General features: G+C 46.3%; 1 protein-coding gene across 1 annotated transcript in view; it reads left to right on the forward strand.

Annotated features, from left to right (window-relative positions):
• DHX37 (DEAH-box helicase 37) overlaps positions 1–23,956 on the forward strand; it is a 308,890-nt gene that overhangs the window by 169,369 nt on the left and 115,565 nt on the right. The window contains exons 16-17 of the mRNA XM_086942683.1: positions 3,280–3,512; positions 10,765–10,876. Of these exons, the coding sequence (XP_086798809.1) occupies positions 3,280–3,512; positions 10,765–10,876 (345 nt within the window). The remainder of the gene's footprint in view (positions 1–3,279; positions 3,513–10,764; positions 10,877–23,956) is intronic.

Genomic DNA, 23,956 nt, shown 5'->3' on the forward strand with positions numbered 1-23,956 from the left:
CGGTAGTCTGGTGCTCCCCACATACCTAAGCCCACACGAACACTCCAGCACATAAACCGCGTAGTCTGTTTTGCACGTCAATCGCGTGACGATTTCTCCTGTTACATCCAAATCTGCAAGCCTTGCATTGAGCACATTTCTTAAAACCCTTACTAAGGGCAAACCAAGTACTGGACATCTGGGGTTCCAACGTGTTTTTGACCAAAGTTTTGGCCATGGAGGTTGATTTCCTAAAAGTGAGCATGGGTTTGTCCAAAACTCTCTGACCTATCACTGGATCCCCTTTGATGAGGTTCCAGTTACGGTAAATCATTTTTCTGATGTCTGAGTGTTGTCTACTGTATGTCACAATCGTGCACGGTTGAATTAAATCCTCTTGTGAGGTATTAGGGACATCCTGACATTTTGGAGTTAATGCCACGCTGCGGCACATCTGATAGGTCCTTTTTACAGCTGACTCAATGATGTTCCTAGAATATCCCCTCTCCAAGAATCTAAGTTTGCTGGCCTCCTGTGCAACCACACAATCATTCTCATCACTGCAAATTCGTCTGATCCGCAGCATTTCCCCATAGGGGATGCTGCGGATCAGATGGTGTGGATGGTGGCTTGCTGCATGCAATATGGTGTTGCTAGCTGTTGGCTTTCTGTACAGTTTTGTCGCTACACTGTTATTCTTCACGTACACTTCCATATCCTGAAAGCTAACAGATGTTGCATGAATGTGAGAAGTAAACAGCAGATTTAACGCATTAATATTAAGCTCATTGACAAAAACTTTCGCCGCATCCTCCGTTCCCCGCCAAATAAAAAACAGATTATCAATGTAGTGGAGATACGTGATCACTTTTCGTTCCATGACACCTCGGAGCTGTCCCGCCAGGACCTGTTCCTCCCACAGTCTAATGTAAAGACATGCGTGACTAGGGGAGAAACCGGCCCCCATCGCGACACCCCTGGTTTTTTGATACACCTGATTATTGAAAACAAAGAAATTCTGTTCCAAACACATTCTAGTCATGTATAACAACATCTTATTGTGAACTGCACAGTGCACTGGACGTTTGTCAAGAAAATGTTCCACCGCTTTTAAACCATCCAGATGTCCAATCTATGTATAAAGGGAAGAAACATCAAGAGTCATAAATAACAAATCTGAACCCCACTGCACATTTTCAATTTTGCGGATGAAATTAGTGGAATCCTGCACATAAGACCCCAGTCCCTTAACCCAGTCTTGTAAAAAGAAATCTATATACTTAGAGGCATTTTCCAAAGAGCTATTGATAGCCGAAATTATCAGACAACCATATATATATATATATATATATATGTATATATGTATGTGTATATATATGTATGTGTATATATATATATATGTATGTGTATATATATATATATATATGTGTGTATATATATATATATGTGTATATGTGTATGTATATATATATATATGTGTATATATATATATTTTTCTAAATTTATCTTGAGTTTCTTCCTGGGTGTGTGTCTTATTTATTGATTTTGTGTGTGTGTTCAACAAATGTTTAACACTACCTCTGATAAGCCTAAACTGCTCGCCCACACTACCACAAAAGATAAAAGCCATATTGAGGTGTCGAGATCGGAAGTCATCATGTCGCTGCCACACACAGTGCTCTCGTAATGGCCAGAATACGCCGTCTGATCAAGAACGCAAAGACATAATACTTATTTGTATGTTTCGGATTCTTTTATGATAGAAGAAACTATTCCCATTGGAATTTCCCAGCCACATTAGGCTGGGACGGAATTATAAACAACCAGAAGGCTCGACAATCTTTACTGAGTACATAAAGCCCTGAGGAAGTTGCGGGTACCTTTTAAACATGTGTTGGCTGGAGCTACAAGAAGAAAATATTAAATCGATTTATATGATCGATGTTTGTTACTCTGATATAAGTTATTTACTTAAAACACTGTACATATGTGCGCCAGGGCTTGATATGTAGTATTGTACAGATCATTGGAACTGAATTGTGGGGTGTTGGGTGTTTACCTCCTTCCTGGGCACCATATATCTAAGCATAAAAGCAATGTATATACCGGTAACAGTGAGCGCCATTTCCACTCGGGGCACAATCATCCCTAGCAGTATAAGCCAGTTAGGGTTATCTGGTTTTTAGCTGCAGCACTCAGGCAATTAGAAGCTGGAATAGGTCAATGTAAGAGAACCCAACGGCGGACTTATAGCTCTGCACCTCACACTAGTTTCATTAGTATCAAAGTTCTGCGCACTAGTACTCCAGTACCTAACGTTGTATGGTGCCTCTGGTTTCCAGATCCTTAATCGATGAAGCTAATGAGGGTGCACCAGTCAATGAAGTTTAATCGATCTTGTATTTTTAAAACCTTTATTTATACTTAGCTTGTCTCAATAGCACAAACAGCTTAGCACATACAGCTAAGCCAACGCGTTTCGTTCCAAAACAGTAGGAACTTTATCAGGACTTCGAAAACGGGCATGCTGATGCCCTGAGAATTCCCAAACCATCTGGCAGTATAAGCTGGATTGAGAACACTGGTTTTGCGCTGAAACAGAATTTCAAGGATATTTTATCTTAATCCCTGATGAAGTTTCTACTGTTTTAGAACAAAACGCATTGGCTGAGCTGCATGTGCTATTGAAAAAAAATAAGTATAAATAAAGTTTTTGAAACTACAACATTCACTGTACTTTATTATTAGGTGCACCTCCATTCGCTTTATCGAGAAGCTGGAATACGGTTAAAGGTACTGAAGTTGACCTTTTTTCTCTATTCCAGCTTCTAATAGCGCAAGAAGGCGTGTGATTGACAAGCCCTGAAGCTCCATTATCTAACATGCTGCACTGTGTGATGCTAGTGCAGCTTGTCGGGTATGTTTTGTGTATGTGTGAGGCCGGGCAGTAACGGCTCCAGACAGACATGCGCAAAACAGGTAGTGGAGCCCGCTTTTGCTGATAAGGTAATATATTACAGTGGTTTACATGCAAACAAATGATTCGTGAGATCGTTTGTTTTCCTATAAAAGCTGCACTAGTGCAGTAGTAACAGAGGGTCGACTCCCGAGCTTCTGCTACTGGTCTACAGTAGACCCAAACTGATTGTGACTGGTAAATAGTGTTTTCCATTTTTGGTGCTCAAAATAAGGACTTCAGCAAAGTGTAACTCGTGCATTGAGATTTACATTTTACCATCTATTGACATTGTAATTAATGTATGATAGGCAGGTCACATAACTATTAGGATGTTTTCTCAGGTCTTCAGACCAGCGCCAGAGGGGACCAGGCTTTGTGTTGTCGCCACAAATGTTGCTGAAACGTCGCTGACCATCCCTGGCATCAAATATGTGGTTGACTCTGGAAGAGTGAAAAAGCGCTTCTATGACAAAGTGACGGGTGTGTCATCTTTTAAAGTCACGTGGACTTCTCAAGCTTCTGCCAATCAGAGGGCAGGGAGAGCCGGCCGCACTGAGCCCGGGCACTGTTACAGGTAAGTGGCCAGAGATTCTTTTCTGGACAGATGCACACGGTTTTTCTGCTTCAATGTTCATTGTTCAAGTACAGGCAAGCTTCAGTGTGCAAGTGTGCCCATGCGCTTCGGGGTTGGCATAGTCAGTTATGGTAATAAAAGCTTACTTTTGGGGTTAAAACCCCCAGAAATTCACTGAAAAAAACAAGGTTAAAGTGATCTTATTATAAGGAATATCAAAATGTTACTTAAAAAAAAAAACTCAGATATTCAGTGAAGAAACAAATATTAAAGTGAGGTATAGTTAAGTGAAAATGCCAGTTAAAACATAACATTTTAAACTGAAAAAGACACTGAAATTCACCCGTTATACTTAACTCTAGTAACTGCAACTTGCGTCTTCACCAGGGCAAAATAATCGATTGTGTTGAAGGTGGCAGAAAGGTTCCAAGTACTAGAACTCCCTCCCCTCCCGCGTCCACCAGCATTCTACGATCGTCTGTCCAAGTGAGAATAAGTTCTGTATTCTTACTGGGTCTAAAGCCGATCTGCATCTTACTGACCGCTATTCTTCCCATTAAGGACAGAGGAAGCTTTAACCATCGCAGGACACTATGTTCCACGTTTTTCAATAAGTTTCCCACATTAGCCTCATATACTTCTCTAACGCGCGAACTCCGGTACACCCCCAAATATTTAATAGGTGTTCTCTGCAACCTAATATCGCTAATATCCTCCTCCCCTAGCTGTGGTGCTTGTATCGGGTAAATGACCGATTTGTCTGTATTTAACAGAAATCCCGAATGGGCACCCGCTTCTTTATTAGTCTTATATACTACAGGCCACGTTCTTTCAGGGTCCCTCAGAGTCATCAAAATAACATCAGCATACAAGGATATAATTTCTCTCTGCATTCCAACCATTACTGCCTCTACCTCATGTTGAGCTCGTATTAGCCTTGCCAGGAGCTCAATAACTGAAGCAAATATCAGTATAGAGCGGGGACAGATCTGTCTTGTCCCCCATCCCACCATCCAGCGTTCGAAGAACCCATTGCCCACTTTCTCCCTGGCTTGGCTTTCAGTATAAAGTAACTGTACCCATTTTAAATGAGTACTGCCCAGGTTGTACCGCTTCAGCACATTCATCACATACCGCCATTCCACAGTATCAAACGCTTTATGAGCGTCCAAGCTCACAAATGCACAAGGCTCATCCCCTTTCTGGGCCTGCTCTTTTTGAAGTGATAGTACGTCCTCCCTTAAAACCTGCCTGATAAGGGTGAACTAGTGTCTCAGCCACCCTACCCAAACAATGAGCCAAAATCTTCCCCAACAGCTTAGGGTGCATATTGATCTTAGATAACGGGTGGTATGATTCACATTCGGATGCAACACGTCCTGGTTTGGGCAAAATGACAATATAAACCTCTCTCAAAGTGTCAGGGAAAACCCCTCTATCAAATGCCTCCTGGTACATATCCAAAAATGGCTTGTATAGCACGGCACACAAACCACAAAATTATGGACTGGGAGCAGAAACGAGGTCTAGTACCCTACCTCCCAAAAACAAATATGTAAAGCACAGAGGGGTAGCTATTCCTGATAAGTGTCAGGCCAAGTTGGCACGGGGATAAAAGGGGAAGATGGTGTCTCAGGATGGATGTATAGGTAACGAGGGGATTCCCTTATTTGTAAATGTTGCCCTCATACCTGTGAGGGTGTCATGCTTCATCATTGGGCTTTTTTGCTCCTCGTGGGGTCGGCCCTGCAATACCCCACAGGCCAGCGAGTCAATCAATCTTCCTAATCTGCCGTTCCAGAGTTGACAATATGTCAGTCCCTCAAAGAAAACAGGATTATCCAAATTGGGTGCATACGATGTAAAGCGCACTGTAGGCCTGCCCCCCATCTCTCCCACCACCCCAAAATACCTTCCATCAGACTCTTTTAAATCTACATGAACCTGTAGCAGTACACTATTATCCACCCATATCAATACACCTTGTGCTGAGTAAGTAAAACTTCCAGTATTATAATCTCCCCCCCTCCCAATTAGCTCCCAACTTGTCTGCTTCCCGAGGTAGCAAATGTGTCTCTTGTGACATTAGTATTTTGCTTGCTGCCTGCAAGTATAGGACCATATTCTCTGTCACTTAATAGGATTTTAAATGCCCTTCACATTTCAAGGTAAAACCGTTACCACCATCTATAGTTATTATCAGTACACTTATCTGCATCTTCAGTTGCATCAAATAATTTGCTCAAAATTGTGGATGCCGGCCCGGAGTGCAGCAAATCACATCCGAACCCGACTGAGGAAAAAAACAATCTGGAGATGGAGTCGATTCCCATGCTCCCTATCGTCCTAAGGAGGAGTCACCTACCCCGTGGCTACAAAGACTTATTCCAAGACAAAAACAAAGTGCAAACATCCGATCCCAACACCAGATGGCGATCTATGCATAAGTATATGAATCTACAGCTCTACATGCCAAGAACAGATGCATACTTTCCCTCCCACCACTCGGGTGGCCTACCCCGACTTAGCCTCCACATGCATCGCAATGAGCAATACCCTCCCCCCTGATGTAAATATAGTCAAACTCCACTTTAACAGCTCGCTGTTCCCCGGGATCTCCAAAAAGGTTCTCCCAGAGAAGACAACACTGTTTACAACAAACATGCTGAAAGCAGAGCACTCCGCTTACCCATCTCCGCTCTGGTCAACACTTGCCCTGATCCGGATCGTATGTCATAGGTCCCTCCCCTCAGTAGTCTAATAGAGCAGCAACCCTCCTCCCCGCATCCAATCTTATCATCTCTCCATGGTTATTTAGTGAGTGGCAACTATCCGTAATCAATGATTTTCAATAAACTACATAGTTTCCTCCGGTTGTTTGAAGAAATATCTTGTTCCCTTCCAATCGATTCTCAATCGAGCCATGGGGAGAAGAGCACAGTCCCACCCCTTATCTCTCAGTTTTCTTTTACCTTCAAGAAAAGATTTCCTTTTGTTTGACTAACCATACCATAGTCTGGGTAAAATGAAAGTGCATTACCAATGTACTCCCTTTTCCCCTGTGCGTGTGCCTCAGCCAAAATCTGAACATTATCTCTATATCGCAACATACGCGGGTGCACCAGGTTTAGGCTTGCCACCCTGAGTTCTATGAGCTCGACCCACATGCAATGCTACCTCCACACGTATTCCCAGTAGCACCTTAGGAAGCCAGTCCTCTAAAAACAGTTCCACCGGCGGCATCTCTGTTCCCTCTGGCAGTCCAAGAAAGCGCACTTTATTTCTCCATGATCAATCTTTAAAGTCCTCGGTTTTCATTTCTTGCTTTTGTATGAGGCGTTCCTGATCCCTTAATTGACTTGTATGTGTGCCCAGTGTTCCCTCCGCGGCGTCCATCTGTGATCCCAAATCCTTAACTCGTTCACGTAGTTTTTTTATATATTGGCGCAATAGTCACTGTTACCACCACACCACCTATCTTTTCAATTATAGTTTCATTTCCTTCCAATATCAAGTTCTTGATGTCTAAATTAGACAGGAGGCAGATTCTCACTACATATCAGCCTCATGTGTGGCCCCAGCCTGCGCCATCCTTGCAATGCTCGCCTCTATGGTGTTGCGGTTTTTGGAGGCCACACCTGAACATCCCTTGAGGTTGGGCTGCATACATGCAGCCTCCACACCCACGACCCAGTCCAGTGCACAATCGTATAGGGTCTAGTGGTCACGAGAAATTAGGCAAGTTAAAAGCAGTCCCACCACAGCACAATCCTTTGTGTATACTAAATTCTCTGTTAGGCCTTTCTTTGTCTTTGGCTAACACCAAGTGTAAAATAATCCAGCAGGTCAGCACTTTGGGGAGTATTCCAAATACAGACCACCTTTAAAAACTACCACTCCATGGCATTGCCCTGAAGCTTGTTACAGACTATGTACGTAACTCCAAACACCACTCCATTATCAGTCATACTTAATGCTCATGGGGTTAGTTACAGATGGCTCCGTTTTTTCAAATCACCAACGGCTAACTCCTCCACTCCAGGGACACATCGTGCAATCAACACTGACAACTCACTGAGAGTATTATGTCTTGCAGTAAAAAGGGGCAACATTCCACCTACTGTGCCTCCTCTGTGTCATCTCCCACTCAAGACACGACCCTGGCAGCCCTATGATGTGGCTTCAGGCTGCCGCCTCCCCCTAGAACCGTTCAAACAAAACAGTAACCCGGGGACGAACGCCACTCCTGTCCACGCTGTTCCCTCTGTGCTTGTGTTGCCGGTGCTCCAAACGAGCACGTCGACGCAGTCTGCCACCTTGGCTCCCCTGCTCACTGTCTGAAATATTTTTTATGAGCTATTTTAGCACTAAGGATGCTTTGGAGAACAGTAAAACCTTTTATCATGCCTAATTTGGTAATTTACGCAGTTTTATGTATTTCTTTTTATTTTAGCGGTAGACTTTTTACTCTTTCGCTAGATAGGTGCAAGGGTTTTTGTTTCTTTTAGCTGTTATTTCTCCTTTTTTAGGGGTGGGGTAACCTCTTTACACCCTCCATGTTTATGATTAATAGTTTTGTCTTGAGTTGGGCTTAGTTCGTCTAGAATAGTATTTAGGTTTGTGTTGAAGGAAGACACGAAGGTCATAGTCTGTAGAATCGACATGTCTGGCAAATGAGTTACACCTTTTTGTTGAAGCAGCCGTAGCTGGAGAGAGAAAAGACCTGGTCTGGTGTCTTATTACCGTTCACTGGGTAGAGTTAGTTGCCTTAGAGGTGGTGATCATTAAACTTCAAAAATATAAAGGGGCTGGTCAGACCAGGGAAGTTCTGAAGAGGCTGTACATTAAACAGAGTTGTTAACAGCAAAGATTAAGTATAATAGATAGCCGGCAATATAGCAAGTGCCAATCACCTGCTGCGTCAAGTTTAAATATCTCCATATATTGTGGTCCTCATTAAACATGGGGCAGGTTAGGTTCTCGGCCCTGATGTTAACATCACTGAGAATAAATAGCTCATCATAGTGGGAATGGATATTTGCAGAATTCTTGCAGCAAAACACATGAATTCAAAGTGAGTAATGAAATTATACAACAGCCTATGGTGTTGCCAAGAGCTAGCGATAACCTTTCTGCCCCAGAGAATTGGAACCATCGAAGCTTAGTAAACAGGTATTGCTTCTTTGGAAATGGGTGATTCTTAAACCTTTTTTTTCTGGTTGATCTTTTTGGTGGATGTTTGTAGCAAGATGCAACCAAGTCCTGCAGAATGGAGTGGCAATCTGATGAATCCATGTTTCGATGGAAAAGAATAGGTGTAGTTTACATTTATTGCATTATTACCCACTGCCGAGGGCTATGTCGGTTGATAAAGGCCCTGAATCTGAGCTACAGGTGTGGGCCTATTCCGAGGGTGAGGATCAAGGTAGTGGAGACCTTTGCCCTACAATGATTGTTTTATTTTTTTTTTGTGCTCTTTTTATTGCAATGAAAAAAACTCAGCAAAGACCGCTAATATCAGTCTATGCAGCATTATGATACAACAGTGACGGAGCCTTTACAGGTACTACTCCCTGCCCGCTATCCTTCTCGGCAGTGCTATTACACTCGCTTCTCTTGCTCCTCAGCATTCAAATCAAATCTCCCACAAATCTGTACACAGCATTCCCCTGTTCCCATTCCATCGACCCCACACCTTCGTCCATTTATGCAGACACCCTGTCCCCTCATAAACTGCCTTCTCCGCCGGCATGCACCAATCCGTGCCCTATTACCAGTCCCGCAGTGTCGGTAGCTCTCCACATCCTTGCTATATGCCGTTTGGCTATGGTGAAACCAAGGGTGACTCAGTCTATCAGCTGCTGACAGATCCGTTGTTACCCAAGCCCTGCAATGATTTGGGCATTCTATGGCATCTTTCAGTTTTTCCCTGAACTCCACCACCAGGGCCAATGGAGCGATTTCCATTCTGGTTTAATATGGTTCAGTTTTGGTACATTCTGGCACTTTGTTGCTGCCTGATTTTGTGGTCTTAGCAGCCTGGTGAGTAGAGTTTCGAGTTACCAGTGTAAAATGATGAAGAAACATCTGGGCAATTCTCAGAAAATTGCATCCCACACAACAAACGTGAGCTAAGCAAGATATCCTTCTAACATAATCCCTAGGTAGCTGAATTGTAGACACCATGCAATGTGTAATATGGTTCAGCTGAAAAAACACTAATGAATTCTCTTCATACAGAGGGTAGATGGAAATAAGGGTTTAAATGATGTTGTATTGTGGAATTCCAATAGTACTTACTTCCTCCTCTTGAGGCCCTAGAGCATTCTCCAACAGTAGGCAGTCGCCCATCCTTCAGTGCCAGTCGATGCTCTGCAGTCTGCGCTGTAGCATCGTTTGTCTCTTCTACAAGATAGTTACTGTGGGAGGCTGATGCCTCTGCACCGCTCCCCTTGACATGAGGCTTTCTTCTATTGTCGCCATTACGCACTTCCAGGCAAGCGTTACTGTGCACCTTGGAAGCACGCTGAAAAGCATATATATGATCTTTATATTTAACCAAATCATGTCACCTTATTAACACCAACTATGCTGATGGTATTCCCCTCCTGTGCTGAGCTATCAGTAAATCCCATTGTTCATGACGAGCTCAGCTCGTCATCAGCACAGCTCAACCGTGCCTCATGACGAGCTGAGCTTCGAAGGGGTTAAAGCCACTGCTGATGATTCACTGGCCATTTCTCTTCTCCTTTCTTGCTGCCTTCTCCCTATGCTGGAGCTGTGGCCGAGGTCCTGTTGTGTTGGACTAGATTCCTACGGAAGGCGCACAAATCTGAACTGTAACAAGCAGATTGCGATTTAAGTGCGCAATTCATCTGAGCAAACCCTTTGAATATTACAATTTCAAAATAAAAAAATGAGCTTCAACTTGCAATTTCTTAAAATCCTCCTCTCTTCTGTCCAACCTACAAGGGAACATGTATGTACATAGGGTTTATCTGCGTAAGAGCCTGGTGATTAATGCTGCAAGTCTGGGCTCTGCGCTTCAGTTGGGCACCTTGACGAGCCTCCTCACTCCTTTGAGAGGTGGTGTATGGAGCGTGTCAGTTTCCAAAAACCTCCACTGAATATTGGGGTGTTCATTTTTAGGGTATTAAATTGAAGATTTATTTTGCGATATTTCAGTTTAACCAAAGTTTCGAAACTGAGTGCGACTTCTGTTGTAAAGTTCAATAATGTTCTTTTTCATCAGGTTGTATTCTTCAGCAGTTTTTAGCGATTTTGAAGAGTTTTCGCCTCCTGAAATCACGCGGCGACCGGTGGAAGACCTAGTTCTTCAGATGAAAGACCTGAACATTGAAAAGGTTAGTTCAGAATTTGTTGTGATCTCCAATTTATCTGAATTCCTAATTATTGAATTGTCTTTAACACTTGCCAGACAGTTGCCACTTGGATATGCAAATGTACAGTTTTAGGGAAAGAACATAGGGCCTGTTTGGCTTGAACCCAGGCTCACTTATTCAAAGAGCATCAACATCAGGAAAAATGTGGGGTTCAACCATGCAAAAAGGGGCACTTTCCTGGACTATTTTTTTAGTTTTTTTAAAAAAAAATGTTAAGTAGGGCAAACTCAACCCAAAGGTATCAGAGTGCTTTACATGAGCACCAGTTGCAATACAGATGGACACTTTCAATTTTGTTAGGCACGGGGAGATTAACTGGTTTGCCTAGAATCACAGGATATTGAGCGTCGCCCGGTTCCCCAGCTTCAAGGTTGACCGCTTTCGCCATTAGGCCATATCCTCTCTGCTACTGACACAGCCGACTGATCCCTTCCCATCTAAACTTGATAGCCAGCCATTCTTCTGTTTGAACTCCAGAGGGCTGACTCTCTTCTCTTGCTTCTGGGGTCTGGGCTGTGGGACACGCTAATTAACAGATGTAGATGTCCTCCGTACCCCCTTCTTTTCCAGGATTTGAGACAAGCACTGGCTCAATTGTCTGTGGAGGCCATTGATTCTCCTTCTGGGCAGCAGAGTGATTAACTTGGCCTAGTAGGGGGGACGAAGCCCTAGAATCGGATTATGAGCTGAGCCTGGGAAATATGATGGTTCTTAAAGTATCATAAGGAGTGTAGATATGATGGAAGGGACTGTGCTTCTACGCTCGGGGGCATATTTACCGCAGATTGATGCCTTGCTGGACCCAGTAGGCCTTAGTGGAAAGAAACTGTACTTTAGTGCAGATTTCACCTCTAATGTGCAATGCAGTTTAAGCACTCCAGCCCTAATGTAAACCCTCTAATCTGGGAAGTCTCCTTCCCCCGGTGAGTCAAAGCCATTGATAAGAGCCCCAGTCCTTGCAGGACAACCAGATCATTAGGGGGCCCGCTGCGCCTCGAACTAGGTGTTTTACTCACCAAGCCCCGTAAGTGCCACCATTTTGTTCCTCCAGGCCTTTAAAGCTTCCTCTGTGGCCTCCGTTTTCTAAGCCTCACCAGAGTCCTATGACAGAGCCTCCAGCGAGTGATGTCCCTCGTTGCAGTCATCAGGCGTTGGGTGTCTTTCAGCTCATGTCTCGCACCTGAACTCGTCCCACTCTTGACCCGTGGCCGATCCCACCTTCTGAATTGGCAGGGGAGCACGCGTGACTGGGTGGAATGTGAAATCACCCCCCCCCCCCACACTGCAAGGTATGGAAGGTAGTACTGCTGCCTGATGGGCGTGAAACCGAAGGCTTAAAAAGAATGTCCGCCCTCTTGACCTGTCCACCTCCACCTGTTCGTTTGCTCTTGTCCCTTTCTTGCATCCTATGTCCATTCTTTCTGTCTCCTGCTCCTCCTGAGGGTTTTGACGAAGCCTCATGGCTGGATACCTGTATCCTATATCATATGAATGTTTTTTCCTTCCCATAATTTCTCCAAAGATTGCTAGATATTGTTGGAGCTTCATTTACAAGACATTTACCTGTTCTAGAAACAACTAGAATATAGGAATATTTGAAAATAATCGAGAGGTCATATTGTCACCTTTGATCCTTTGCTTGAGAAATATAACTAGGCCTATAACTCCGTAGTCCTTCCCGACCCTCACAGCGGGAGGTTCATTTCAATGTCTTCTATTGGCTTTAGGCCACAGATTGATCCGAAAGTCCTTAATCAAGGGTTTGGTGGGAAGGGGTGTATTGTACGGTGTGGCTGTGCGATCTCAACGTCTAATACTCTTACCAACCCCTTTAGGTCCAGTAGGTTTCGTCTGTAAAACCCTTGGCTCAACCCTGGGTAGCAGCGGCACTGAGCATTAAAGCTTACACAGAGGAACAAGTGGTAAGCACTTAAACAGCACCAAAGCAATGGAAGAACAAATTGACATGACACAAGAAATCTGACACCAATTTATAAAAATAGACTGTATTTTATTAGCTTGTAGACACTAGAATGAAAAAGATCCACTGGAGACTTCCGGAGATATATATTTTATAACCAATAATCAGAGTAAATTCACTCAATTGTGGAGAAGCCTTGGCAAAGTCAACGAACTGGACACTTAACTTTTTCAGAGGAAACTTAGGTAGCCTACCTGCTAGGGCGTTCGACCTCAGACCTGGGGATCTGGGTTCAAGTCTGGGTAATGGCACTAAACATCCTGTGATTCTCTGCAAATCACTTAATCTCCCTGTGCCCAACAAAAATGAATGTGTGTCCTCCTGTAACGTTACTGGTGCTATGTAATGCGCTCTGATACCGATTCAGGTCAAGTTTGCGCTGTATAAAACTCTGAAAGAAAAAAAGTGACACTGCAGTAGGATGCAAGTGGCAGTTACATTTCTTTTTCGGTTAACATAGATATACCCATAAAAGGTACAAAAATCAAATAAAACAATCAGTACATCACATCAGTATTCAAATTCCTAGCGAGAGAAAGCGAAAAAAGGGCAAAGTGCATGTCAATACTTAAATAAACATTGGCAAACAGCCATTCTGCCTGGGGGACAAATATATCTTTCCAATCTGAAATACAAAGAATTTTCAGCAGCGGGAAATGGCCTCGAAAGAAAGGGAAAAAGAAGGGACAAAGTGCAGAACCACATTGCAATAAACATTAGCACACAGCCCATCGACCTAGATAACGGATAAATCTATCCAGTTGAAATTACAAACAGATAACAACCAATAAAAGCCTTGAATATCTCACCCAGATAAAGGCGAAATTAAGGCCAGGCCTCCAGTAATGTGACGATGCAGCTTAAAAAAAAACCTACATGCACCCAAGTTTGAACATCTGTGAGCATAAAAAGAAACCGCCTGGCAGGCTTCACTTGATTACAATTAAAGGCATTTCGGATGGGTATTACAGATTTTCTTCTAGGAAAGGTATAAAAAGTGCAGAACAAAGCAAAATTGGCAACGGTCTGGGCTGAGATTGTCACTCTCACATGGACTGGGGGAACTCTGAGCAGCCCAGCCTGTAGGAAAATAATCAATGGCAGGAAAAGATTCATTCTGAGCCTGGTTCAGAGCTGGGGGTGGGGCCCAAATAATTCATGGTTAATATCTTGGAAACCATTTTTACACAGGTTGCAGATTACTGATGAGCCATTTAGCTAGGAGGTGATTTAAAGGAAGCATGCCCTGCCTCAGCAGTAGCTAAAAACACCACACTCCATGAGGCAGATTCCACGAAATAGAGGCCTGTCCTTTGTTTATCAAACAGGAATCAATAGCCGATGGTTACCCCTCTTTGAAATGCAGGCCTACCTATCAATACAGAAGCTTAAGGACCACGTGGCCTGTTTTAAGGTAGCTTTTAATTGGTGCGCGTCTAAGCACAAATTATAGAAGGGTCCAATTGCAGCAACTCTGTCGCAATCAACGTTTGTAAAGATTAATGAATTTTCTTTTGGGCCTTCTAGAATTCTATTTTTAGCCAGAACCTTAGTGTACTGTGGTCGTTCTTTGCTAGGCCCACGGCCCAACGCACTACCCCTGCGAGGCCCTGCACGAAAGCGCTTCTTAGCCCAAATTCTATCCTTAAGGCGGCCACAGAAAGAGCAAGGTTAACCGAGGCCAGGCTACCAAAAATTCGACCTTCCATTGTGTTTAAAAAGCCCCATTTTGATACATCAATCAATTCTATGCCATATAATGAGGCAGGAATCTTAGTACGATAAACTTCTAAAAGAGGTGCAAAATGTCTTCTCCCAGGGGACCTGTAGAGGGAGCCCAGACATTTTGCTTCTGTCGTGGCTTTAGACATATTATGTTATGTATGAGCTTTGTCTCTTAAATTTCCACACACTATCTTCCCCAAAAAAGGATATATTTTTACAATTTCCATTTTTTAACCACTTAAGACCAAGCAAAACTGCCATATTTCAGCTTCTTCCTTCCATGCACACACACAATTTTTCTTGTAGATACATTGTTCTTTAAGTAGCAACCCTCCGCATATTTCTGGAGTTGCCGGTAGACAGCTATTTAATCCTTTTGGGGTTAAATCAAAGAATATTATGTTGTCTGCATAAAGTAGGCACACAATAGGCTTTCCCCCAACTATCGGGGCAATACCCTCACTCTGGGTCAAATGGTTAGGGAGGACTGAAATATACAGGGAAAACAGAAGAGGGGCTAGCAAGCACCCTTGTTTCAACCCATGTAGTGTAGGGATAGCTTGCGATAAACCCCTGTCCCCTCCCAATATAACTCGACACCAAGTATCATATGGAGGGCGCAAACTAACTCTGAAAGGGTACCCAGCGTACCCAAATTAAAAAGCCTACTCCACAGCAATGACAGATTTACTTTATCAAATGCTGTGGAGAAGTTAATAAAAGCAACGTATACCTTTCCCCCTCCAACTTTAACATATTTTTAATTTATCATCTGAATGGCGGCCATACGTTCAGTTGTTCCATGCTTAGTCCTGAACTCAGTTTGCTCCATGGGTATGATTTTATGAGCTTCTGACTCATCACTAATCTGGGTCAAAACACATTTAGCAAAAATGTTGCCCACCGCGTCGAGAAGGGCGATCTGAGAATAATTTTCTGGTAGGTTATGATCTCCCTTCTTAAAAAGAAGAACTATGATACTCCCTGTGAGAAGTTGGCCCGATATGCAACGTTCGCTATTCTAGCGACCGCTATGTATCGTTCCAACGACCCTTATGGTGTTTGGTTGTAAGTCAACCTATAGACCAGCTATCCTAGTAGCGTGGATACGAGCAGTCTAAGGCTAAAGACTCGAGAGGGCGCGTTAAGCCAGCTGTTTACCACACATGTACCCCTTGAACACCCAGTGAAAGGACACCACACAAGTGTTATGAAAATAAACAGTATATTTATTAAGAATCACAACAGCCCTGTACTCTTTATGAGGACAGGGTACTAAGCACAAACCAAATCTCTTTAGCAAATACTTCAAGTGCACAATTAAAACAAGTGTCCGAGGACACGGAAAGATTAAGGTCTCGGGCGGACCCGATAAGGCAAGTCGGAAGCGAGGGACTTAGGACCCTAGAGTAAGGAGGCTATGCAGGCACCGAAATGCCGAGTTACCTAGCCACGAGGGCTGCGGCTGCACAAGTCTTACAGGCGTCGGGGTCTTCGCTGACGAGCCAGGAGCCGGAAGAAAAGGAGTTGCTGGCCGGCGACCAGTGCTGAATAGTTCGTAGAGATCCAAGCCTGGATCGGAGATTGATGAAACCTGAAAGCAGAGGGGACCAAGTTCGTACTACTAGCCAGTAGTCAGAGGGTACCAGGAAGGCACCGGTTGGCCGTCACCTCGACCAGGTGAGTGGGCGACGCTAGGCTCTGCAGTCTCACGGACCAGGAGGCGTTGTCGGCGACCACGGTGGAGGTGCGAGCTGTCCCACGAAGGATGATGCTGTCGGCGTCGCTGGGCCCAGGATGGGGCAACAAGCCTTGGCAGATCTCAGGGCCACGTGGTGGGCCTAAGATGGCGTCTTGAGTGGACCAGGAGGGTCCGGGGTGCTTCTCGCAAAGATGGAAGCAAGGGCCAGTCTGGAGCAACCAGACCAGCAGTGATGATTCTCGGATGTCGTCACAGAAGGGCACAAGCCAGCGGCTAGTGACCAGACAACGTGCTGAGCAGCGAGCAGAAGGGCCCCACGCAGATCGTGGAGATGCTGGGAGACTGCACTTCGGTGCTGGAGCGGCTCAGGGTCGGGGCTTCTCGGACCCCAGAGCACTCACCAGAGAGTTACCTCGATGGTCGTGCTGGTTTTAAGAGCGTGCAGGTTCTGATGATGGCCGGTCCCTCGAGGTCTCGTCGCACCCACAGATCACAGCTGAGCTGATGACGTGGGTAGAGGTCAGAGGTGCCAGGGAAGCCGGTTCTCGTCGAGCTGGGCCGTCGGATTCCTTGAGGAAGGACTTACAGCAAACCGCAGAGTTCTTAGTTGGTGCCCGCTGATGCAGGGTGACTACTCCTTAGTCACAAGGGAGAAATCTTGAGAAGAGTCTTGAATGTCCTTTCGTAGAAAGTAGTTCTTGAATCAAAGATGATCTAATTTGGAAGGGTCCCCGCTCCGGTCTTTATTCTAAAGAAAGGGGTGGGTACATGACTAGGTCCTGCCCTAAGGGTGGGACCAGGAAGGGGGGTAGTTACACCCCTCTCCCCTGCCGGACTTTCCCCAGGCCAGGGCTGTCGGCCCTGGAACTGGTTCTAACCGGCAGATGCGTAGTGAGCACCGGGGTGCCACTCCGCAGTCACCTTCTCGCCAAAGCCCTACCTACCCAGAATACACAAACCCTGTCTGGGACGGTGCGAACACCGCCCTCGGCAGGAAACCCTTTGTCCAAGTGCTCCTCGCTGGAAGGACTCCCAGCAGCAGGAGGTCAGACTCGTGTCTGTGGTGGCAGCATCCATTTTGTGGAGCTGAGGCTTCAGTTAACTTTAACCGGGGTTCACAGTTACGTACATGTCGTGTCCCTCTAGAAGGGTGGGATGCCAACCTCATCGCCAGAATTGGTGAGAGGGCAGCACCCCGATTCGTATGACACCTTACTCGACATGCCTTGATAACGCGACACCGGAGTTACCGATATGGTACGCGTTATCATGGAACAGCTATTGGGTCTTGATTCCGCAAGCTGCAACCGGGCTCGGCTCGGGCCTGAACCTAGCTCACACGAGCCCACGCACTCTGCCTTCAGGATCGTTAAGGCCTGCCATAGGAGTGACTGATAGGAACTCGGGTGTCCATTGTATGGTTAGATATAGAGCTACTATACCTAAAGCGAAGGGTGATTACACGTCTTCGCCCCAGCTGTCGTGCAGCCAGTTGTGTCAAATTTAGGAGGCCAGCCAGGGGTGTCATAATACATGCTTCAGCCCCTGGCGGCCCTGGGTACACCTATGCCCTGCGTTACGGGGTCTGATAAGGTGGCCCAGTACCAATTGGTAAATGCACCTAGGGTACATATCGTAATTTAGAAAGAGAACAGCCAGGCTGTGGGTCTGATTAGCAGGCCCACAGCCAGAGAAAGTCGTAAACCAGTGAAACAAAAGCAAAAAATCTGGGTGATCATAGGATTGCAGACCCTACTCTCCTACATGACCCCCCCCCCCAAACGTCGGAACAATAAGCTAACCTTGACCAGGTGAGTCTTCTTGTTCTAAGTGGAAATATCTGGAGAGCCCATCGGCATTGCCATGATCAGTACCAGGTCTATGTTCCACTGTAAAGTCCATCCCCTGTAGGGAAATGGACCACCTAAGCAGTTTGGGGTTTTCACCCTTCATCTGATTTAGCCACAAGAGGGGCTTATGGTCGGTCTGAATCTTGAAGTGAGTGCCAAACAAGTATGGCCTCAGCTTCTTCAGGGCCCAAACCACAGCAAAGGCCTCCCTCTCAATAGCTGACCAATTCTTCTCTCTAGGGGTCAGCCTTCTGCTTATAAAAGCAATGGGCTGGTCTTGACCATCAAAATTCAGTTGAGAAAGAACAGCTCCCACACCCAACTCAGAAGCATCTGTTTGGACAATGAATGGTTTGGAGTAGTCCGGACTCTTGAGGATAGGCGCCGTGCACATGGCCTGCTTTAGGTCATCGAATGCTTTTTGACAGCTCGCTGTCCACTGAACCTTTTTTGGCATTTTCTTACTTGTCAGTTCGCTTAATGGTGTCACAATTGAACCATAGTTCCTGACAAACTTCCTATAGTAACCAGTCAGGCCCAAGAAAGCTCGAACCTGAGTCTGGGTGGTTGGAGGAGCCCAGTCCCTGATTGACTGTATCTTGCTCTCCAGTGGCTGAACCTGGCCTCCACCTACAAGGTGGCCCAGGTATACAACCTGTGTCTGCCCTATCTGGCACTTGGTGGCCTTGATAGTGAGACCTGCTGCTTGCAGTGCCTCTAACGTCTTCCGCAGGTGGACCAGGTGATCCTCCCAGGTGGAGCTAAAGACAGCGATATCGTCAAGATACGCCGCACAGAAGTCATCCAGCCCAGTAAGGACTTGATTCACCAACCGTTGGAAGGTGGCAGGTGCATTTTTCAGACCAAAGGGCATTACCACGAACTGATAATGCCCACCAGGGGTTGAAAATGCGGTTTTAGGCTTGGCGTCCTCAGCTAACCTGATTTGCCAATACCCAGCTGTCAGGTCAAACGTACTTAAGTAGTTGGCCGAAGCCAATCTATCGATAAGCTCGTCTGCCCTTGGTATTGGGTGGGCGTCAGTCTTAGTGACTGCATTGAGACCCCTGTAGTCTACGCAAAACCTCATCTCTCTCTTACCACCCGGGGTGTGAGGTTTCGGCACTAGAACTACGGGACTAGCCCAAGGGCTATCCGAGGGTTCAATGACTCCCAGCTCCAACATTTTCTGCACTTCACTCTTGATGCAGTCTCTAACGTGATCAGGCTGCCTGTAGATTTTACTCTTGACGGGCAAGCTGTCACCAGTGTCAACCTCATGGGTGCACCAATCGGTCTGACTGGGTGTTAGAGAAAACATATGTCTGAACGACTGAAGAACCTGTTTACAGTCGCTCTGTTGATGTTCGGAGAGGCTGCCACAAAAGACAACACCATCTACCGAGCCATCGTCAGGATTCTGAGTGAGCAGGTCGGGGAGAGGGTCACTCTCCTCTTCCTGTCCCTCATCTAGGGCCATGAGCAAACTCATGTCCTTCCTGTCGACATATGCTTTTAGCCTGTTGACATGAAGCACCCTGTGGGGGCTCCGGGGAGTTCCCAGGTCGACCAGGTAGGTGACCTCTCCCTTTTTCTCCAGGATGGTGTAGGGCCCGGACCATTTGTCCTTGAGTGCTGCTGGGGCCACTGGCTCCAACACCCACACCTTCTGTCCGGGCTGGTAAACAGTCAAGACAGCCTTTTGGTCATGCCAAGCTTTTTGGAGTTCTTGGCTGGCCTTAAGGTTTTCAGATGCCTTTTCCATGTATTCAGCCATCCGCGAGCGGAGGCCAAGCACATAGTCCACTATGTTGGCTGCAGGCTTTTTGAGAGGTCTCTCCCATCCTTCCTTCACCAAACACAGGGGTCCCCTTACAGGATGCCCGTACAAAAGTTCAAAAGGGCTGTAGCCAACCCCCTTCTGCGGGACTTCTCTGTAGGCGAACAAGAGGCAGGGGATCAGGACGTCCCATCTACGCCGAAGCTTTTCCGGTAGTCCATGAATCATCCCTTTTAGGGTCCTGTTGAATCTCTCAACAAGCCCATTGCATTGTGGATGATAGGGTGTAGTGAACTTGTAGTTAACACCACATTCCTTCCACATAGCAGTTAAGTAGCTCGACATAAAGTTTGCACCTCTGTCGGAGACGACCTCCTTAGGGAAGCCCACTCTGGAGAACACTCCAACTAGGGCTCTTGCCACAACAGGTGCTGTAGTGGTCCTAAGGGGAATAGCTTCAGGATACCTGGTGGCATGATCCACTACCACCAGTATAAACTTGTGCCCTGATGCTGTAGGTGGTTCCATGGGACCGACGATGTCGATCCCCACCCGTTCAAAGGGCACCCCCACCACAGGCATTGGTATAAGGGGGGCCTTTGTCGTGCCACCTGACTTACCACTGGCTTGGCAAGTGACACAGGAGCGGCAAAACTCCTTGGTATCTTCGTTCATGTGAGGCCAGTGAAAGTGTGAGACAAGCCTGTCCCACGTTTTCGTCTGGCCTAAGTGACCTGCTAAGGGAATCTCGTGGGCCAAGGTAAGTAGGAAACCACGCTGAGACAAGGGTACAACCAGCCTCCTGGTCATGCCAGGCTTGGGGTCTCTTGACTCAGTGTACAGGAGTCCATCTTCCCAGTATACCTTGTGGGTACCTGTGGCGTTCCCAGCAGCCTCAGCAGCAGCCTGCTGTCTGAGGGGTTCAAGAGAAGGGCAGTCTAACTGGTCCTTCCCCAGGTCTTCCCTTGAGGGTCCCCCTGAACCCAAGAATTCAACTTGATCAAGTTCGAATTCCCTAGGCTCAGTTTCCCTCAATTCCTGTAGGTCAGCCTCCTCTGAGACTTGATCCTCGACCTGGGGCAAGGGGGAAGGCGTAGCCTTAACCCTACTGCTCTTTTTCTTGGGAGGTGTCTGGTCCGTTGTTCCAGGATCCAGCACCTGTTCAGTGGGGCATTTCCTGACCTGTGACCTAGTCACAGCGAACACATGTGCTGGCAAACCTAACATTTCCATGTGAGTCCGGTGCTCCACTTCTGACCATTGTGACGACTCCAAATCATTGCCCAACAAACAATCCACTGGGAGGTCTGGACTAACTACAACCTTCTTTTGGCCAGTTACCCCTCCCCAGGAGAAAGCTACAATTGCCATACTGTGATTGGTAGTGACATTGCTTGCATTGGTCACCAGGAATTCTGTACCTGGCATGATCTGTCCAGGGTCCACAAAGTTAGGCGTCACCATGGTGACGCTGGCACAAGTGTCCCTATAGGCCTGAGCCATCTTTCCATTTATGAAAGGCGTCTGTCGGTATTTGCCCAAAGTATTGGGGCTTACGTCAGGGGATACGTCCGCGTCCCCTGTACTGACAAGGACAGCCTGAGTGAGTGTGCCAACTAAGTTGTCACGCCCCTCAGAACCCAGGGTTAACCCTACTAAACCCTTGGGAGGCGCACTACCACTGCTGACTGTACTAGGGGGCACAGGTGCCTTAGGGGCTGCAGTGGCAGGAGTCTGCCCTCCTCCTTTCTTGGTGCACTCACTAAACCAGTGAGATTTACTTTTACAGTACTGGCACCATCTTTTGGATTGGCCTTCTTTCTTCTTTTGGGGAGCCTGACCCCCACCCTCTTTGGGTTGTTGGGGACCTGTCGAAGACTTCTGGTCATTTTGTTCCCCTTTAGAATCTTTACCCTTCTGGTCTGCTTTCTTCTGACCACCTTGATTCTGGCCCTGGTTCTGTTTAACTCTTGTACGAACCCATCTGTCTGCCTTCTTTCCCAATTCTTGGGGAGAGGTCAGATCCGAGTCGACAAGATGCTGATGCAACAACTGGTTCTGACAATTGTTTAAAATTTGTTCTCTCATCATCAAATTATACAATCCTTGATAATCAGTAACCTTACTGCCCAGCAACCAGCCCTCAAAAGCCTTAGTGGCACAATCGACAAAATCAGACCAATCTTGAGACTGCGTTTTCTGGGTATCCCTGAACAGCACCCTGTACTGCTCAGTGGTTAGGCCGAACCCTTCAACGAGTGTATTTTTCAAGATTTGGTAATTGTTAGCATCCTCCACCCTTGTGGTGAGGAGCTTGTCTCTTCCTTTTCCTTCAAAGGAGAGCCACAAGATAGCTGCCCACTGACTCTGGGGAACACCCTGCACAGTGCAGGCCCTCTCCAAAGCAGTAATCCATTTGTGGATGTCGTCCCCTTGTTTAAAGGGGGGCACTATCTTACCAAGGTGTTTCGTATCGAAACTCTTTTCCCTATTACTAGGTACATTGCTGCCACCAGTGGGGACTGCCCCACTTAACTGTTGCTCTCTAGCAAAGGCAAGCCTTTCTTTGGCCAGGGCAAGTTCTTCCCTTTCAATCCTTAGATTGGCTGCCCTTTCCTTAGCTTCGTACACTCTCCTCTGAGGGGACGTCATCCCTCTCTGAGAAGAGTTGTGAGAGCCATTGGTTTGAAGGGATCTGCCAGAGTCTCTTGACAGAGATCGGGCTCGTCCATTCCCAATGTTAAGCTGACCTGATAGTGGCCCCAGGGGTCCCCCAGTACCGCTATCATGTTTGCTTAAGTTGGACCTGCTTAGTCTGACGACTTCTACCTGTCCCTTATCTGCCTCATCCCCAGAGAGATCCTCATCCTCCTCCACATCTTCGTTCTCAGTTGCGAGGTGGATGAGGTCAGGATCGTCTCGGGTTCCCTCGAGGGGAGGCATGTCTCCTTCTGGATTAGAAGAGCTACGAAGTTTCTCAGCTCTTCTGGCATCATAAGTCTCCAAGAGACCAATCAGAAAGGACGTTGTGGGGTTAGACCCCTGCTGAATCTTCCTGGAGTGACACAGTCGTCTTAACTCCTTGAAGCTCAGCACAGTATATCCTGAAGGGATGACCTGTGGAGGGTCAACTGACACAAGGGGAGACCCAGAGTTTCCTCCTTTGTCCGACATACTGTTTCTAGTGTGGTGTAAGTGATGCACCTACCTACACTACGTGTTTACCTACTGTACCCTTGCTAAGAGTTGTAGCCAAGGTGTGCTAAGCCTTGAGGAGCTACAACAGCTGGTTCAGTAGAACTCAGAGTATTCTAAGCTTTTAGTTATATGTACTAACAGTACTTGTGCGATCTTTCAACAAGATATTCTTAGGATACGTGTGGTAAAACAACAGCAAGCTCAAATCCCAACCGCTGCTCACCAATGTGAGAAGTTGGCCCGATATGCAACGTTCGCTATTCTAGCGACCGCTATGTATCGTTCCAACGACCCTTATGGTGTTTGGTTGTAAGTCAACCTATAGACCAGCTATCCTAGTAGCGTGGATACGAGCAGTCTAAGGCTAAAGACTCGAGAGGGCGCGTTAAGCCAGCTGTTTACCACACATGTACCCCTTGAACACCCAGTGAAAGGACACCACACAAGTGTTATGAAAATAAACAGTATATTTATTAAGAATCACAACAGCCCTGTACTCTTTATGAGGACAGGGTACTAAGCACAAACCAAATCTCTTTAGCAAATACTTCAAGTGCACAATTAAAACAAGTGTCCGAGGACACGGAAAGATTAAGGTCTCGGGCGGACCCGATAAGGCAAGTCGGAAGCGAGGGACTTAGGACCCTAGAGTAAGGAGGCTATGCAGGCACCGAAATGCCGAGTTACCTAGCCACGAGGGCTGCGGCTGCACAAGTCTTACAGGCGTCGGGGTCTTCGCTGACGAGCCAGGAGCCGGAAGAAAAGGAGTTGCTGGCCGGCGACCAGTGCTGAATAGTTCGTAGAG

This window comes from Lissotriton vulgaris, chromosome 11 (assembly GCF_964263255.1).
Source record: "Lissotriton vulgaris chromosome 11, aLisVul1.2, whole genome shotgun sequence".
In the NCBI taxonomy this organism is placed as follows: domain Eukaryota; kingdom Metazoa; phylum Chordata; class Amphibia; order Caudata; family Salamandridae; genus Lissotriton; species Lissotriton vulgaris.